This window comes from Leucoraja erinacea, chromosome 3 (assembly GCF_028641065.1).
Source record: "Leucoraja erinacea ecotype New England chromosome 3, Leri_hhj_1, whole genome shotgun sequence".
Taxonomy (NCBI): domain Eukaryota; kingdom Metazoa; phylum Chordata; class Chondrichthyes; order Rajiformes; family Rajidae; genus Leucoraja; species Leucoraja erinaceus.
Genome location: NC_073379.1, coordinates 82912147 through 82932036, shown reverse-complemented (window position 1 = coordinate 82932036; position 19890 = coordinate 82912147). Strand labels below are relative to the sequence as shown.

General features: G+C 39.9%; 1 protein-coding gene and 1 long non-coding RNA gene across 2 annotated transcripts in view; one reads left to right on the top strand and one right to left on the bottom strand.

The window, feature by feature from the left end:
- Positions 1 to 10727: 10727 nt before the first annotated feature.
- LOC129695792 (uncharacterized) lies at positions 10728 to 16020 on the bottom strand. The gene is made up of 2 exons (XR_008723227.1): positions 15772 to 16020; positions 10728 to 10937 (listed from the first exon to the last, which is right to left on the bottom strand). It is a non-coding gene; the product is annotated as an uncharacterized LOC129695792 (long non-coding RNA).
- Positions 16021 to 16033: 13 nt separating this feature from the next.
- The window catches only part of LOC129695791 (GRAM domain-containing protein 2B), a 62830-nt gene continuing 58973 nt past the window's right edge, over positions 16034 to 19890 (top strand). The window contains exon 1 of the mRNA XM_055633097.1: positions 16034 to 16470. Coding sequence (XP_055489072.1) covers positions 16382 to 16470 — 89 coding nt within the window. The 5' untranslated portion in view covers positions 16034 to 16381. The remainder of the gene's footprint in view (positions 16471 to 19890) is intronic.

Here is a 19890-nt window from a genome sequence, read left to right as displayed (position 1 = left end):
CCCCTACGAACCGGCAGTATTTTTCCTGCTGATATGGGTATAAATTTACCGCAAACCGCAACGTTCCAAATGATCGCATTCCAGAAAAACCCACTCGCAAGATGATTTAAATGGCCATTAATTTACAGGTATTAAACATTAAATTCCTTCCATTTGACCTATAAATCCATGGCAATGGGATTTAAAAATTATGTTATAGTGCGAATTCTTGTGTCAATGTTATTTGGACACTTAGACTATTTAAAAATGTTAATCTATTCTTAAGAAATTGATAGATTTTAGATCTAGTAATTGAATTTGTAATTAGCTACAATTAGGTAACAAACTAATTATATGCTTTAATTTCAAGTCATCTAAGTAAGATTGTTTCATATTTGTTTCAGAATGCTTCAATCTATAATAACTGAAAATTTCTTTCAGTTTTCTTAATTTTTAAGGAAGTTATGGGCTTTTGACTGTCCTTGATCACAGCTTTTGTGTTGTCAATGGAAAAGCAATAGGGAACAAGATGCTAATTTCTGAGTATGAAAATGGCCATACCTTTTTTAATACTGAAGATATGAAAGTGAATTAGGTGTCAAATTAAACTTCTTTTTATGCTTTATCTGATGGGAAAATTACAGACTTGATTTTTAAAATCTCAAAATGTTGTAACATTGCTACATACAGCCTTACTAAAAAAAGGCAACAAGACACTCAACTACATAAAAGTGATCATAAACATCCACCACAGCGAATCCCCCACATTCGTCACTGTTATTCTCCTACCGTCAGGGCAGTCGAACCATCCACAGTTGGGGCGATCGAAGCTCCCGTGTCGGGGCGATCGAAGCTCCTGCGGCTTGGAGCTCCCGTAGTCGGTCTCTAGCAGGGATCACGAGGTCCTCGATGTTAAAGTCCGCAGGCTCCCACGGTTGGAGCTCCTGAAGTCGGTCTCCAGCAGAGGCCGCCAACTCCATGATGTTAGGCAGTAGTGCGGACGGAGATACGATACGGGGAAAAAATGACATCTTAAAAAAGTTTCCTCCTAACCCCTCCTTCCCCAAGTTGTATAAAACTGCAAAATGACTTCCTGACTCTTATACTCAATACTTCACTCAACATTTGCTGAGAATGCAGACCTGAATAATTATTGAATGTTGGTCAATCCTTTTAATTTTCCTACTTCCCACTTTTTATTTCGGCAGTCATTTACTCCCGCTCCCCTTGTTTGTATCAGATGTTAATTAATAATTACTTAACAATTGATTAACAATTAATTATTACATTAATAACATGATTAATAATTAATGATACATAAGTGGATCCTGGTGAAGTAAAAGTGAAGTTCCCTTCAGTAAACACAGCCCAGTAACAAACATCCAGCGTTTTATCATTCTAGATCAAGCTGACCTTGTGTTGTGTATGTGGACAAATTTGGCAATGTCTAAAATTGGTGGCCATTATCCTAAGATGTACTAATCAGTGTTAAGCATTGTGTTTACCGACCCATGATAGTTCAGATCAACAATTTTCAGTTTTAAAAGGACTCATTCATGCCTTTCCTGAATTTATCCTGTTCCAATGCCCGTGACTCTACATGCCTTTAGAATATAGAGCAGGACAGCACATGAATGGGCTCTTTAGCCCGCAATGATTGTGCTGAACATTTTGCTTAGCTGAACTGATTGCATCTGTCTGTATATGATCCATATTCCTCTATTACCTGCACTTCCATGTACCTATCTAAACTCCTCTTAAACACCACTATTGTATCTGCCTCCGCCACCACCTCTAGTAATTCCAGGTCTTCTATGTAAAAAGATGAGCTGCACACACATCTCTATTAAACTTTCCCCCTCACATATATCTATGCCCACTACTGTTGGACGTTTCCACCATGGTAAAAAGGTTCTGACTGTCTATCCTATCGATGCCTCTCATGATTTTACTGTATATACTTCTATCGTTCCCCCTCAACCTCTGATGTTCCAGAGAAAAAAATCCAAGTCTATCCAACCTTCCCTGTAGCTGAAACCTTCCAATCCAAGTGAAAACTGGATTGTCTAACTTAGCCTTCTTTAGCAACACAAGCTTTGTACTGTGCTGGAATATGCTTTCAGCAACCAAGATCTGAAAGTCTAGAATTATTAATTAGTGGAACACAAAATTTTCCTCATTTAAAAACCTTTCTTAAAGCTTTAGGCTCCAACAATATATTTGGTTACCCTTCCCTCACACTGCAAAATCAATTTGGTATCCATTTTGTCTGATATTATTCTTCCAGGTTTCACTATGTTTTTCTGCATAGCCGCGCCAACACCAGAGTCTTTCACCATCTTGACAATTTTAGCTTGTGCTCCTGCATGGGCTAATATTGTCAAACCCCTTCATCACTGTCCTTTGTGTTCTACTAGCTGTAATAATACAGGTCGAGGGTTGATTATTGACCTGAATTGAACAGTTTACTAGACTATGTTGGGTCTGGAATCACACAGGCAGACCAGGATCAGGTAAGAATAACATATTGTTGTCTTGAAGAACATTGAAGAACTGGATGGGTTCAATATCTAGAGACCACCATTTAAAGGTGGAATGGGTAGCTGGGAAAGACGGGAAGGCTAAGAAAAAGAAATGGGATTAGGCTGAATGAAGTGCAGGGTAATTGTTACAATAATATAGGGCATTTAGATTCTAAAGGAATATTAAAGTTCTAACTGTTGTGGAGTTTGGGTAAAGTACAATAATACTTGTTGGTTCATGGAACTTTTTGCCCAGATTATGCTCTTTCTAGTAGTAAGCTAGATATAGTTATAAATATGTAACCCCCTCTGTAATTTTGCTGAAGCTACTGAAGCAACGGTACAATGCTATGTTTAGTTCTGGCAAATGACGTTATCAACGCTAGCTTTGCTTAGTAAATTGTGATAATCACAACAAAGGTATAGGGCTGTTGCTTGGGGTGACAATCACATCCTTATTTGTCACAATGAAGAACTGATATTATACAACATAGGGTTATGAATTTTGTGTATAAAATGTATACAGTTATTCTACAAAACAACAAAAACCTCTGATATTTCCTTGTTTGAGATTCTGCAGCTTTTTATGTGCGCACACAAGACTTGATTGCATACTCCTTAAAGGGCCTGTCCCACCACTTGGGCGACAGGTTTCGGCGACAGGTGATGCGGGGTGACGCATGTAGTACCCTAACCCTATCCCTAACCCTAACCTTAACCCTAACCCAGCATCACCTGCAGGACAGCATACATCAGCGTGTATGTCGTAAAACTTGACGGTTTTTAAAGGCGACAACGGATGTCAGTCACTGACGCTCGCAGTCGCCGAAAAAATCGCAAAGTGGGACAGGCCCTTAAGTAGGTACTTCTCAGAAGGGGAATGGTTTCCCCTAGTTTGGACTAATTTTCTGCACACATCCCAAACAATGACCTATCCACTAATGAATGAATGAATGAGTGATATTCTTTGCTTGCACATCCAAGGTATGCAAATAGTCGCCACATAAAGGGCACTTACAAAGTGGCAAAATACCCCCACGCCAGACGAATGAGGAAAAAAATGATTCAAACACCCTTGAAATATCAAAAGAACAAAAACAATGATTTAGATCATGTGATAGGAGTAGACTTAAGCCATTCGGCCCATCAAGTCTACTCCGCTATTCAATCATGACTGATCTATCTCTCCCTCCTAACCCCATTCTCCTGCCATCTCCCCATAAACTTTGACACCCATAGTCATCAAAGTATTTAGTATTGCAATCAGATTTTTTTTTTCTTTGCAAGAAACTGGTCATTTTATTCGATGTTAATGAGTAATTTATCAGGTCCTGACAAGAAAAGTTTTAAACTAGATTCTGAGATTTCTCTTAGCAATTCTAAAAAATCCCAAGAAGGACAATAACTATGTGAAAAGGCTAATCGACCTGCATCTTGCACATTTGTATCTGATGGCAAAGCTGCTTGCTTCAGGCAAAACTTACTTGAGTAACAAATAACCAAGCTGGCATTGACCGGTAGGTACTAACAAAAAGATATTTAAGCAATCTATCATCATTCGATGGGGAATAGGTCAAGACATACGCACACCCACACACTCAAATATGATACACAGATTCAGCCTGATTAGCTGAATATTTCTATCAATTAAATTTTTTAATATCAGATTTCAAATATCAAATCTGCAGCTTCTTTGATTTTCATGCTTATGAAATCTACAGTTGTTTTTTATAATTGATTATCATTTTGACATTCTGTGACAGATCAAATGCAACTACAGTTTCCAATTATTATTTGAACTATACGACAATAACATGGTATTTATGGATTTACTTATTCATAAACTGTTGAACATAGAAATTGGGCTTGGTGTTCAGCCACTTTGTGCCCTCTCAAGTTCCTGAAATGGTCAACGGACAAGAATGTTTTATTGTCATATGCCCCAGATAGAACAATTAAATTCTTACTTGCAGCAGCACAACAGAATATGTAAACTGTAAACAATATAATATACGAGAAAAAAAGTTCAGTGTATGTATATATACACATACTCACACATACATGCACACACACACACATATACACACATGCATACATATATACACACATACATAAATACATGCATACACATACACAAAAAAACCCAATAATAGTGCAATAATAACAACAGTAGTCTATTTGAGCTTATTTGAGGTTGTAGTGTTTAATAGCCTGATGGCTGTACGGAATAAGCTGCTCCTGAACCTGGTTGTTACAGTTTTCAGGCTCCTGTACCTTCTTCCCGATGGCAGGGGTGAAATGAGTGTGTGGCCAGGTTGGTGTGGGTCTTCGATGATGCTGGCTGCTTTTTTGAGACAGCGACTCTGGTAAATCCTTTCGATGGTGGGGAGGTCAGAACCCGTGATAAACTGGAGGTATTCACAATTTTTTGCAGTCTTCTTCGCTCCTTGGCATTTGAGTTGCTGAACCAGGCTGTGATGCAACCAGAGATAGAAAAGACAAACATTCTTCTGACCAGATGTCGGCTAGCCTCCATACTGGGCAAAGACAATCAGGAGGGGTCCTCTACCACATCTGAAGTAAATATTAGGCCATTTCCATAATGCATACTTGAGCTTCCAGCTGCATCGTGCTTAGGCTGCCAGAATCAAGGGCAGTTCACTACATCCGTTTCACGAATAGTGTTGGAATATATGCCCTGGAAACAACTGCCTCTTGATTAAAAAACAAATTGCTAGAGGAACTAAACAGGTCAGGCAGTATCTGTGGGGGGGATGGACTGGTGACAACTTTTCTTCACACAGCTACAAGTCTGAAGAAGGGTCCCTGCCCGAAATGCCATCTGTCAATTTCCTTTGACAAATGTTGCCTTGCTCATTGAGTTCCTCTGGAACTTTGTTTTTTACTTAAGATTCCAGCATTTCCTGTCTCTTTTGTCTTGAACAAATACCACATCATTTTACTAAAGTACTCATTCTTCAAGTTTACCGTCAGCTCAAAGTGAAATTGCTTAATTTCCACACAAAAGCAAACATTTAAAATGAAACCAATTCCCTAAATGGAGTAAACTGGGATTCATTCCTCCGTACAGTTGTACTGTTCTTCATTTGGCTATCAGGATCTTATCTAATACTGGATTTAGACTGCAATTATATTGTAACAATATGAATGTACAACAAATTCTCCCTACAAAAACATTTTTTCTGGAAGCATGCTGAGTCATAAATTATAATGACATGCTCAGGCATTTTCCCTGAGGCAAGATATAGAAACTTGTTCATTATTTATTCTTTTATATGGGCAAACCTAAGACATTAGTAGGTGATTAACAAAATAAAAATCTAACTTTTATGGTTGTTATGATGGCACAAGTATCAGTTATCATTCCCATTACTCTGTGAAAGTAACAAGAATTTCAGATGTCTGCACACAGACAGCCACAAGCAAAAATGCAGAGGTTACCATCACTGAATCTCTGGTACACAAAAATGCTGGAGAAACTCAGCGGGTGCAGCAGCATCTATGGAGCGAATAGATGTTGCTGCACCCGTTGAGTTTCTCCAGCATTTTTGTGTACCTTCGATTTTCCAGCATCTGCAGTTCCTTCTTAAACACTGAATCTCTGGTCGTTGGCAGGAAACATTTTTGCAGTCTTGCAGATGCAATTAATTAAGTAGTTGAATGTGAACTCTTTGTTTTAAAAAGTGTATGCTATTTTTGCTGCTGAAACAATAAGAACTTTAAGCTCCGCATAAAGCATAACGTTTTAAATTGTATATACAGTACTGGAATAATTACTGAATAACCTCTCTGACTGAAAAAAGTATATGATTCACGTCATTTAATTTTGGAAATTGGTTAAAATGGTGATTATTTGCCATGCTGTTACATTGTGGTTTGCTAACTTCACAGTTCCTGCATGTCACAGTTTATAGATGTTGTTGGATTGACCGTTGAGTCAAAATTGGGGCTATCATGACACAGAACCCATAATCTTTGTGGGCAGCTTTTCTAAGAACAAGATTCCTTTGCTACAAGCTACAGAATCAAATGATCATAAGATAGCCCTTTGTCAGACATAGTTTTCCGCAAGAATCCAAGTGTTTATTTCTTTATTTTCTTTCTTATTTGGAAAGACACTACCCTTGAACTTAATTTGAAATTACATAAGGTGACTCATGAATAGAAAATTGGCTTCATGAAAGGCCGCTTCCATGAAGCTTCCATGGACATTGAAACATAGAAACATAGAAATTAGATGCAGGAGTAGAGGCCATTCGGCCCTTCGAGCCTGCACCGCCATTCAATATGATCATGGCTGATCATCCAACTCAGTATCCCGTACCTGCCTTCTCTCCATACCCCCTGATCCCCTTAGCCACAAGGGCCACATCTAACTCCCTCTTAAATATAGCCAATGAACTGGCCTCAACTACCCTCTGTGGCAGAGAGTTCCAGAGATTCACCACTCTCTGTGTGAAAAAAGTTCTTCCTCATCTCGGTTTTAAAGGATTTCCCCCTTATCCTTAAGCTGTGACCCCTTGTCCTGGACTTCCCCAACATCGGGAACAATCTTCCTGCATCTAGCCTGTCCAACCCCTTAAGAATTTTGTAAGTTTCTATAAGATCCCCTCTCAATCTCCTAAATTCTAGAGAGTATAAACCAAGTCTATCCAGTCTTTCTTCATAAGACAGTCCTGACATCCCAGGAAATAGTCTGGTGAACCGTCTCTGCACTCCCTATGGCAATAATGTCCTTCCTCAGATTTGGAGAGCAAAACTGTACGCAATACTCCAGGTGTGGTCTCACCAAGACCCTGTACAACTGCAGTAGAACCTCCCTGCTCCTATACTCAAATCCTTTTGCAATGAAAGCTAACATACCATTCGCTTTCTTTACTGCCTGCTGCACCTGCATGCCTACCTTCAATGACTGGTGTACCATGACACCCAGGTCTCGCTGCATCTCCCCCTTTCCCAATCGGCCACCATTTAGATAATAGTCTGCTTTCCCGTTTTTGCCACCAAAATGGATAACCTCACATGTGTGCATCAGGGTTTGGTGCTGGACCCATTGTTGTTTGTCATCTATATCAATGATTTGGGATGAGAACATGGTTAGCAATTTTACAGATGACACAAAGATTGTTATCAAAAATTGTAGCAGCATTTTGATCGGTCGGACAAGTGGGCTGAGGAATAGTTAGAGTCTGAGAGTGAGATAGTGTGGACTGATCACACCGGCCAACATGTCCTAGCTACACTAATCCCATCTGCCTGAACTTGGTCCATATTCCTCCAAACCTGTCCTATCCATGGAATTTCAATACAGAAAAATGGTGCATTTGGGGTCACTAACATGGGCAGAATCTACACAGTAAATGGTAGGGATCTGGATCGTGGTGTAGAGCAGAGGGATCTAGGAGTACAAATACATGATTCATTGAAAGTGGCATCTCAGGTAGATAGGTTGGTCAAAAAGTACTTTGGCACACAGGCCTTCATCAGTCAGAGCATTGAGTATAGTAGTTTGTGGGTCATGTTGCCGTTGTATGAGACTTTGATGAGGCTGCATTTACAGTATTGTGTTCAGTTTTGGGCACCATGTTATAAGAAATATGCTGTCAAGCTGGGAAGGGTGCAGAGAAGATTTATGAGGATGTTGCCAGGACTCGAGGGTCTGAGCTATGGGTAGAGGTTGAGTAGGCTGGGACTCTATTCCTTGGAGCGCAGGAGGATGAGGGGTGATCTTATAGAAGTGTACAAAATCGTGAGAGGAATAGATCGGATAGATGCACAGTGTCTTTTGCCCAGAGAAGGGCAAACAAGAACCAGAGGACATAGGTTTGTGGGTACATCCGTATTGGGGAAGATGCTGGAGTCAATTATAAAAGATGAAATAGCAGCACATTTGGATAGCAGTAACAGGATCGGTCCGAGTCAGCATGGATTTACGAAGATGAAATCATGCTTGACTAATCTTCGGGAATTTTTTGAGGATGTAACTAGGGAAATGGACAAGGGAGAGCCAGTGGATGTAGTGTATCTGGACTTTCAGAAAGCCTTTGAGAAGGTCCCACATAGGAGATTAGTGGGCAAAATTAGAGCATATGGTGTTGGGGGTAGAGTGCTGACATGGATAGAAAATTGGTTGGCAGACAGGAAACAAAATGTAGTGCTTAATGGGTCCCTTTCAGAATGGCAGGCAGTGACTAGTGGGGTACCACAAGGCTCGGTGCTGGGACCGTAGCTATTTACAATATACATTGATGATTTAGATGAGGGGATTGGGGGGTAACATTAGCAAATTTGCAGATGGTACAAAGCTGGGTGGAAGTGTGAACTGTGAGGAGGATGCTATGAGGATGCAGGGTGACTTGGGCCGGTTGGGTAAGTGGACAGATACATGGCAGATGCAGTTTAATGTGGATTAATGTGAGGTTATCCACTTTGGTGGCAAAAACAGGAAGGCAGATTATTATTAGTACAACGAGATCTGGGTGTCCTAATTCATCAGTCACTGAAGGTAAGCATGCAGGTACAGCAGGCAGTGAAGAAAGTTATTGGCATGTTGTCAAGAAGTCCTTCTGCAGTTGTTCAGGGCCCTAGTGAGACCACTCCTGGAGTAATGTGTGCATTTTTGGTCTTCAAATCTGGGGAAGGACATTCTTGCTATTGAGGGAGTGCAGCGTAGGTTCACGAGGTTAATTCCCGGGATGGCGGGACTGTCATATGTTGAAAGAATGAAGCGACTGCGCTTGTGTACACTGGAATTTAGAAGGATGAGGGGACCTTATTGAAACATATAAGATTATTAAGGGATTGGACACGCCAGAGGCAGGAAACATGTTCCCGATGGTACACAAAAATGCTAGAGAAACTCAGCAGGTGCAGCAGCATCTATGGAGCGAAGGAAATAGGCAAAGTTTCGGGCTGAAACCCTTCTTCAGAAACAACTTCTTAAACAACATGTTCCCGATGTTGGGGGAATCCTGAACCAGGGTCCACAATTTAAGAATAAGGGGTAGGCCATTTAGAGCAGAGATGAGGAAAAACTTTTTCATTCAGATAGTTGTGAATCTGTGGAATTCTCTGCCTCAGAAGGCAGTGGAGGCCAATTCTCTGGATGCTTTCAAGAGAGAGTTAGATAGAGCTCTTAAAGATAACAGTCAAGGGATATAGGGCGAAGGCAGGAACGGGGTACTGATTGTGGATGATCAGCCATGATCACTATGAATTGTGGTGTTGGCTCGAAGGGCCTATTCCTGCACCTATTTTCTATTATTGTTTAAGGTGAAGGGGGAAAGATTTAATAAGAACCTGAGAGATAACGTTTTCACACAAGGGGTGGTAGGTCTATGGAACAAGCTGCCAGAGGAGGTAGTGAAGGTGGGTACAATTGCGACATTTGAGAAACATTTAAAAGCCACATGGATATGACAAGTTTAGAGGGATATGAGCCAAATGAAGACAGGTGGAACTAGTGTAGATGGAACATGTTGGCAAGTGTGGGAAAGTTGGGCCGAAGGGCCTGTTCCGACAATGTGTGACTGTTAACAATGTGGATGTTAATGATATAGTTAGATTCCCTAATCTTACATTAGAAACAAGGAATTCAAGATGCTGGTTTACACAAAAGCACACAAAGTATTGGAGTAACTCAGCGGGTCAGGCAGCATCTCTCAAAAGACATTGCTTAACCCACTGAGGTACTCTAATACTTTCCCCAATCCCATAAATGGTGTCCATAAATCGCAGAGGAGTTTAAGGTGGATGTCCAAGATTTTCTCGCCTGGGAAACCCATGAAGTAATGTAGTCATATAAGCAGAGTGTCTGACAGTCTGCAGGCTGGACAAAATGGTCATAATGGTCAGACACAGGAATAGTTGCATTAGGAGTACCACAGATCTGCTCTTCACCTCTGGGCCAAGGAACCAGTGTTTCAGGTTCAAGGATGACCCTGCATTGCATAATGTATAGTTTTACCAAGGTGTCACACTATGGGGTCTGTTTATGATCTGCACTTAATGCTTTTGCACATTCATTTGTTCAACTTCAGTAAAGATGAAGCAAGCAATTCTTTTGGTGAGATAAGACCAGTAAAATCAGTCAGACCCACGACTAGTACAACCACTGTCCAGCGACTGTTTCAAAAAGCAAAATAACAAGCTGCTGCAGGCACTCATCTGCATCTGCTTCAAAAATTTGCCCGACTCCTTGTGGCTCTGATGGCAATTTGAATAATGTTTTATTCAGGTAAGCAATGGGCAAAACATACATGGCAGACAGCCAGCTATTTGTTTCCCTTGGAGGCCTGGTCTGTCTTGGATCAGATCCACTTGGTAACATGGGATCAAGCTGCCAGCATGAACCATGCTCCCAGTTGGCCACCGGGAGTTGGAAATGAGCCAAATGTGATGCATTTACAGCAGCACCTGAAAAACAAGATAGAGAGAGCAAAAACAAACTCCATCTCAGAACAGCAGAACGCACAGTGGTAAGTATGTTACATCTGGAAGTCTTTAAAACCCCAAATCTCACACATGTTCCAATCTTCTATTTATCTCAGGAACATTTGATTTTTTTTGGTCACATTTTGGTAGAACCATACGATAAAATTAGAACTTTTTCTAACGCAGCAAATATGTGATGTTTATTAATTGCTAAATCAGACATGGAGAAAATAGTATTTTAACCCCAAAAAAATCCAACAGCTGGAGGAACTCAACAGGTCAGCCAACATCCATTGAGAGAAATGGACAGACAGTTTCGGATCTTATGCGGCCTGATCCACTGAGGTCCTCCGCTCCAGCAGATTGTTTTTGTTCAAGATTCCAGCATTTACAGTTTCTTGTGTCTTCATGTGTTTTAACCAGTTGTTACCTCAAAATATTTTTTCTAAAATATATGAATACAGCGTATAACTACCAGCGAACTGCAGATGATAGAAATCTGAAACAAAAACAGGAAATGTTGGAAACATTCAGCAATTTAGATGGCTTCCATGGAAAAGGAACTAGAATTTTAAGATGAAGATAACATTTTAGGATGAAGATACTCTATTGGAATGAAAGGTCTTTGAGCTGAAACATTAACCCTTTCTTTTTCCACAATGCAACCTAATCTGCCGAGTGTAGGAAAATTTCCTAAAACTGCAGTAGGAAATTTCCCTTAATTGTCTTAATTTTTTAACCGCAAAATATCGGGAAAGCATTTAAAAACTATTCTCTCAAGAAGTATACTGTGGAAATGCTTGACCTTTGCGACTAGTTTAAACATGAGGGAAGGGTTCATCTATGCATAATTTGAGCCAGTGTGGTGTAATAGTTAGCGAGATATAAAATGGAGAAAGTGCTTGGGAACAGAGAGAAACACAGCAAGCCACTCAATAAATGAGTACAAATTGCTCTTGAACCAGAATAGTGCTCAGTACATGCACATGAATTAGTGCAAGAGTGAAAAAGAAACAGAATGCAGAACACAGTGTGTAGGAAGGAACTGCAGAAGCTGGTTAAAACCAAAAGTAGACACAAAATGCTGGAGTAACTCAGCAGAACAGGCAGCATCTCTGGAGAGAAAGAATGGGTGACGTTTCGGGTAGAGACCCTTCTTCAGACTGAAGAAATATAGTTTAGCAGATATAGGAAAAAACAGATTTTTAAAAACGTATGAGGTAGATTGGAGACCACAATTTATTTACTTTAGCACAAGAGGTCTGATCAGCCTGATAACTGCAAGAAAGAAGCTATTCTTGAATCTGATAGTTCAAGCTTTTGTATCTGCTGCCCAATGGAAGAGGAGTGAAAAGATAAGGGTTAAGAGCTGTTTGCATGGCCTCCTTTAAATGTGGAACCACAGCACCATTATGTGCACAATGGCATTCAGTTATTGTTGCTGATGTAATCTATGACTCAAGCAAAGGGGCAAGAGTGGTTAAGTTGTAATCAGTCTATTACTGGATGCTAATGCCTTTGAAAAGATAGCCGTGGGTAAAATTTATCTTGTTGCCATCAAAATAATAGAGAAAGGATGCCAAAACAAATCCTTACACTGGTTTTGATGGCAATGGGCTTGTTTGGACCATATATGATACAGGCTATTACTTGCTCATTTGTTTGGACAGTCAAACCCCAGATATCTACTCATTGTCAAATGCCTTGTTATTCTGCACCTGAAAAGGTCAGTTTGTGTTTCGTCCCTGAGGTCAATAATAATAATACCCTGGCTGAGAACAACCAATTCAGCAAAGACAAAAGCAGTCATCTGGCCTAAATTACTCTAGTAATTCCTCTATCTAGGAGACTCAGGTACATAAGATGTTTTTTTTTAAATGATTTCTTAGTTCAGAACAAGTTTATCAATATGACTCACGAATAGATCTAAAGCAAACTGGAGCCACTTGGCCTTTCTTTATTCCTAAAGTTAATTTACTAAATTTCACACTTTTCACACAATCACGGTTTCCTGAACTTGTTTTGTAATAACAGTGTAATCTTATTTAATATCATAACCAATATCAGGAATGAATCTGAAAACAAATGGAATGCATTAATTTATCAGTGGATGTAAATATTGTATTTTGTATATTTTATGTACACGAAAATGCTATATTTTTTGCTGGGGATGGAACCAACTGATTTCAGATACTAGATTAGCAAATATTCTTGGAATATGAACAAATATCGAGTAACCTCACTCACTATTTTGTCAGTGCTTCATTTTATTGCTCCAACTATCCATTCAAGGACTTTGATTGAAAGCAACCACTTTTAGCAAACTCCACATATTTGCCATTATCTAGAATCCCCTCAAGCATTCGTCTAATATAGCATTGTAATGCACAACTTGTAATAGTTCAGGGCATGATTATGACCAAAGCCTGTAATCCTAAAATCATATATCATAAGTGATAGGAACAAAATTAGGCCATTCGGCTGATCAAGTCATTTCCGCCATTCAATCATGGCTGATCTATCTGTCACTCCTAACCACTCCCAATAACCCCTGACACCCATACTAATCAAGAATATATCTATGTCTGCCTTAAATATATCCACTGACTTGGCCTCCAAAGCCTTCTGTGGCAAAGAATTCCACAGATTCACCATCCCCGACTGAAGAAATTCCTCCTCCTCTCCTTCCTAAAAGAACATCCTTTTATTGTGAGACTATGACCTCTAGTCCTAGACTCATCCACTAGTGGAACCATCCTCTCCACATCTTTCATTATTCTGTACTTTTCAATGTGGTCCCCCCTCATTTTTCTAAACGACACTACAGTGAGTATAGGCCCAGTGGTGTCAAACACTCATCATATGTTAGCCTACTCATTCCTGGGATCATTCTTGTAAACCTCCTCTGGATCCTCTCCAGACCCAGCACATCCTTCCTCAGACATGGTGCCCAAAATTGCTCACAATATTCAAAATGTGGCCTGACCAGCACCTTATAGGGCCTCAGCATTATATCCCTGTTATTGCTGCCATGTATTTCGATATGGCTTGTGATATACAAGCCATCTCGAAATACATGCTAGCAATAATAACCATATAACCATATAACAATTACAGCACGGAAACAGGCCATCTCAGCCCTACAAGTCCATGCCGAACAAAATTTTTTTTTTCCCCTTAGTCCCACCTGCCTGCACTCGTACCATAACCCTCCATTCCCTTCTCATCCATATGCCTATCCAATTTATTTTTAAATGATACCAATGAACCTGCCGACACCACTTCCACTGGAAGCTCATTCCACACCGCTACCACTCTCTGAGTAAAGAAGTTCCCCCTCATATTACCCCTAAACTTCTGTCCCTTAATTCTGAAGTCATGTCCTCTTGTTTGAATCTTCCCTTTTCTCAAAGGGAAAAGCTTGTCCACATCAACTCTGTCTATCCCTCTCATCATTTTAAAGACCTCTATCAGGTCCCCCCTTAACCTTCTGCGCTCCAGAGAATAAAGACCTAACTTATTCAACCTATCTATGTAACTTAGTTGTTGAAACCCAGGCAACATTCTAGTAAATCTCCTCTGTACTCTCTCTATTTTGTTGACATCCTTCCTATAATTGGGCGACCAAAATTATACACCATACTCCAGATTTGGTCTCACCAATGCCTTGTACAATTTTAACATTACATCCCAGCTTCTATACTCAATGCTCTGATTTATAAAGGCTAGCATACCAAAAGCTTTCTTTACCACCCTATCTATATGAGATACTCATTCCTGGGATCATTCTTGTAAACCTCCTCTGGATCCTCTCCAGACCCAGCACACCCTTCCTCAGACATGGTGCCCAAAATTGCTCACAATAAAAATAATGAAAATACGGTACACAGAAAAATGTAAAGTCTTTCTGCTAATTGAAGAAAATATCCCTATAAAATGTTCACACCTTTAATCTTTGTAATATTATACATCTGATGCTCAACGTGAGATCCTAGAATCACAGGCTCACCCATTCTACAGAACCTCTAGGAGCTTGAACTCAATAGGTGCATTGAATGGCAAATGAAATTACTGCCTTGGATGCGATGAAGCTCTGCTAAAAATATTCATTTTACCATGCGGAGGCACCATCCTCCAAAGGAACACAAAATCCTCAAAGATAACATGAAAAATAGTTCAATTGAACCCCACAATCGTGCGCAAATCGTCTAAATGACTCCTATTTCACCAGCTATTTGGTTGTAAATGTGAATACCACCAGGGGAAACCATCCTGTATTCTAGCCACTAGGGGGCTGATCTACTTACTCCAATATTACAAACCAGGAGTTGAATTTCACAGCTGGGATGCGAGAATATTTCAGGTGATTAAGAGATTCTCCGCAGAAGAAAAGCTTTGCACCATTTCATCAGACTTTATGCGAAGAAAATCGTCATGAATTGGTATGCGTCCTCTTCAGCCATGGGAAATCCATAGAGTTGGGAAGATAGCCACATTGGCTTTAAATTGCTTTATTGAAATCTGACCGAGAATGGGACAAACTTCATGTTACTGATTTCCAAAGTCACATTGAACGGGCCTTCAAGGATTTTAACAAACCAACAAATCCATCTCCCCGAGTTAATCTACACAGGAAAACTACGCAATGGAAACGCAAACTATTTGCTGCTAATTGGTAGTTTCCTGCAAAAAGTGCCTCCTGTGTGAGTGCATATTTAATTTCAGAAGTTATGAATGGATAGAAGGTTAAATAACCTCTGCGCCTAATTTTATGAAGGGTGAAAGCTATCTCAAAGATAAGACTTTGCATATGTACCTTTGTGAGGCACCAAACGTGTTTTTAAAATGTGTCTTTCTTATTAATACTAGTGCGCGTTGCTTGTCATTTCATAGTCAACTTCTATGGAGTTCCAATCGAAATGTACAAAGTTATAACATTGAGACTCTCAGTTACCACATCGACGGGCGGAAGAGACTGGCGTGCTGTGTGCATACTCTGTGCGTACGGGGAGCCAGCAATGGTTGTGTTTATAATTGGATGCAGACTCCAGGGGGAGGGACGTACACATGAGCTGCTGCAGGTGTTCCTCCCGTGAGATTATAGCAGGTTTTTCACAGAGAGAAAAAAAGACACCGTAAACTTCCCACCAGTGACGAGATATCTTTTTGCAACAATTGCTTTTCTGACGAAGTTTCTCCCTGTGAATTTGTTGAACAGTTTGTTTTTCTTTGGCCCTATTGAGGGGAAGGCTGCCTTGACTTTTTGGGCTGGGCCCGTGGTATTAGTTCACACCTGTTTACGTCTGCTAGAAACAGAAACACAAGACTTGCTCACCCCGCCTTTCTGAGGTTCAGGAAAGTTGTATGGTTTACTGAAGACGACTTGATGTGAGTTTAAGTGTCAAGACTGAACAAACTAAGTCCCAATGACTGAACAAAACTTAAATTCGACTACTGATGAACAAAAAACGACAAGAATTTATAATAAAAAAGATTCTAAAAATGTTTCTTTTAAGTAAGTATTATTGCTGCTCCAAGTATGATATTTTAATGGTGTTACTAATGAATGCTGAGTTTTGAATCTTCGTGTTCTTTTTTAGCTCGAGTGGGTTTGTGTGTTTGTACAATATTATAGTCAACAATTAAATATTTTTAAAATAGTGATTTGTTTTTTTCACTTAAGTTCCTTACAAGGCTTTACTGTTTCATGACTCTCCTGAAAGCAATGCTTTTGTTCAATAAGACGGTCTTTGAAATGCTAGGCCTAGATTCTCTCTAGCGGTGGAGTCATAGATTGAGGGATTGGATTAGATCTTGTCATTTGTCTGGGCTGAAGCCCAAATCTAAGTCATCCTGTAGCTTCTGACTTAGTTGCAATGAACTGGCGGATTGTGTTCTGCCACTATAGATCAAATCATGTTGCTGTGACCACTACTATTATTATTGTTGCACTGTTGTTTGTATTTTGAATATGTATATGTATGTATACACACTGAGCTTCTCTTTTCTCTCTCTCGTTTGTCATATCATATACAACGTTTGCATATTATGTTGTGCTGCAGCAAGTAAGAATTTCATTTGTTCTATCAGGGACCTATGACAATAAAACATTCAACCTCTCCCTTGATCTCTTGAAGTACAGTCATGATGAGCACATGTCTGTAAATATAGTATACTATATGTCACAGAAACAGGCAAGGCATTATCCTCTCTGCACAATCTGTGTGATGTATCTTTTGCACACATTCCAGGAGTGATGGGAATGAGAAGGTATTTTGTACAGGTTCCTATAGTGATGAGAAGACCTTGAACTGTGGCCTTTTTCTACAGAGTCTTTACAGTAACTGCACCAAGATCTGGTGCATCCCTCAACATTTGGTCTTGCGTCTTTTAGTTTAGAGATACAGTATGGAAACAGGGCCTTCACCGAGTCCACGCCGACCAGCAATCGTCCATACACTAGTTCCATCCTATACACTCGGGCAATTTACGGAAACCAATTAACTCACAGACCTGCACGTCTTTGGAATGTGGGAGGAAACCAGGGTACCCAGGGGAATCCCACACGGTCACAGGGAGGACATACAAACTCTACACAGACATCACCTGTAGCCAGGATTGAACCGTTCTCTGGCACTGTAAGGCAGGACCTCCACCACTGTCATTCTACAGCATTTGTTTGTAGGCAGCTCCTTGCATTTGAAGATAAGCATGTTTCATTCAGACTAATGTGCATCATTTATTCAGTTGATGAATTTGCAGCAGAAGGTGATGTCTATCTCTTCGTACGTCTCGGGTCATGGAGCCCAGAGTCTTATACCCCTGTCCCACTTAGGAAACCTGAACGGAAACCTCTGGAGACTTTGCGCCCCACCCAAGGTTTCCATGCGGTTCCCGGAGGTTTTTGTCAGTCTCCCTAATGGTCGAAAGTGATTTCAGCTTCTTCTATGTTCCGACGATTATTTAAAAAAATTCAAAACTGGCCGCGACTATAAATAGGTTGCCGTTTTAAAAATCGGTAATTTTTTAGTCGAAGCCGGTTGCGATGCTAGTTGAAGGTGGTTGCCGGAGGTTGCAGGTAGTGGAAGGTAAGACCTTCCACTACCTGCAACCTCCATCAAACGACCTGCAACATCCGGCAACCACCTTCAACTAGCATCGCAACCGGCTTCGACTAAAAAAAATTACAGATTTTTATAATGCTACATCCTGACTCTTGTACTCCATGCCCTGAACAACGAGGGTAAGCATATCGTATGCCTTCTTTACCACATTAAATATGTCAATTGAAATTGTCTGTCAAATGTACCTGCAGCTTTTTTTCCTTTTGCTCTGCCTCGATATAAGCAGTTGTAACAGAATATAAATGTTTGGTTTTAATATAGCTTGAAGTTCACCACGGGTGAATCTGAGTTTACATGGACATTGAATGCAAACATTAAATGTCACAGAGACATTTACCCAATCTTGGAATAGTAAATATTATCGCTTAGAATAGATAAGGTCTTGTGGATGTGTCGGTAATCAGGCACTGCTGCTTATATAGACTTGTCCTCTGCCAAGAACCTGTCCTGATCTTGTAACAATTACACACATGCTTTGTATTTAAAAGCAAAACTGTGATAGTTTGCAGAACAAACTGAATCTCAACAATATCACATCTCAAATAGTCATTTCACCAGAGCATTTGGAATATTTTTGCTAGTATATTTTAGCAAAAATATTCCAAATGCTCTGGTGAAATGACTATTTGAGATGTGATATTGTTGAGATTCAGTATTGATTGAGATGAAAGGTATCTTTCCTATAGCCAATTGCCCAAGAACAACAAATATGTTTTGATGACCTTTAGTCATCTGTCCTAAATACATCAGCAGTTGGCAAATATCTGGCTCATTTAAAGTGATTCCAGTGAACTTTTATTTTGACCATTCTGCAGAGAACTAGTTTATGGTTTGCATTAAATGTTATATCATTTATCCTGTATCTGTACACTGTGGAGAGTTTGATTGCAATCATGTATGGTCTTTTTGCTGACTGGATAACACAAAGAAGAGCTTTTCACTATACCTCAGTACATGTGACAATAAACTAAACTAAAGGAATGTAGTCGCCATTGATTTATTTGGCTGTATCAGTATTACTGTGAAACTGAAATCGACATGTTAATTTGTATATGTTTGTACACAAGGATGAGAATATTGGATTGTAATTTGTTTTTTTAATAAAAAACTATTCCTTAGGCTTTTACCTTATCATGAAATAGTATTTAATTGGACATAGCATCATAATTACCTGAAAAACGTAGACAATAAGAATTGAGGATAAATCTCTCCACAATTTTAGTTTAATTTAGAGATACAGCATGGAAACGGCACCAGCCCACTGACTCCCTGCTGACCAGTGATCCCTGTACACTAGTTCTAACATAAGCACCAGGGATAATATACAGTAGATAATTAACCTATAAGCATGCACATCTTTGGAATGTGGGAGGAAACCAGAGTATCCAGAGAAAACCCATGTCATAGGGAGAACGTACAAACTCCATACAGTGAACACCTGTAGTCAGGATTGAACCCAGGTCTCTGCCGCTGTAAGGCAGCAACTCTGCTGCTGTGCCACTGTAGGATTGATTCGGATCTACCATAAATGATGGTTATCCTGGTTATTTGAAAGCCAATAATTTTATTCTCGCAGGATGTTCCTGCAAATGCTTTGCTGGTCAAAGTATGCCAATTTTCAGCTGCTTTATCATTCATCTTCAGAGCCAGTGATTATAGCTGATGGTATAGAATTCACGTCTATTTACAAACTTTCAGATTAGAAAGCACTTCGTGCCCATATGCATCAATATTCAGATCAGGCTCATAATCATAAGTAACAGCATAAATGTCAATTATGGCATTTGTCAACTGGGTGGGGATGGCATGTT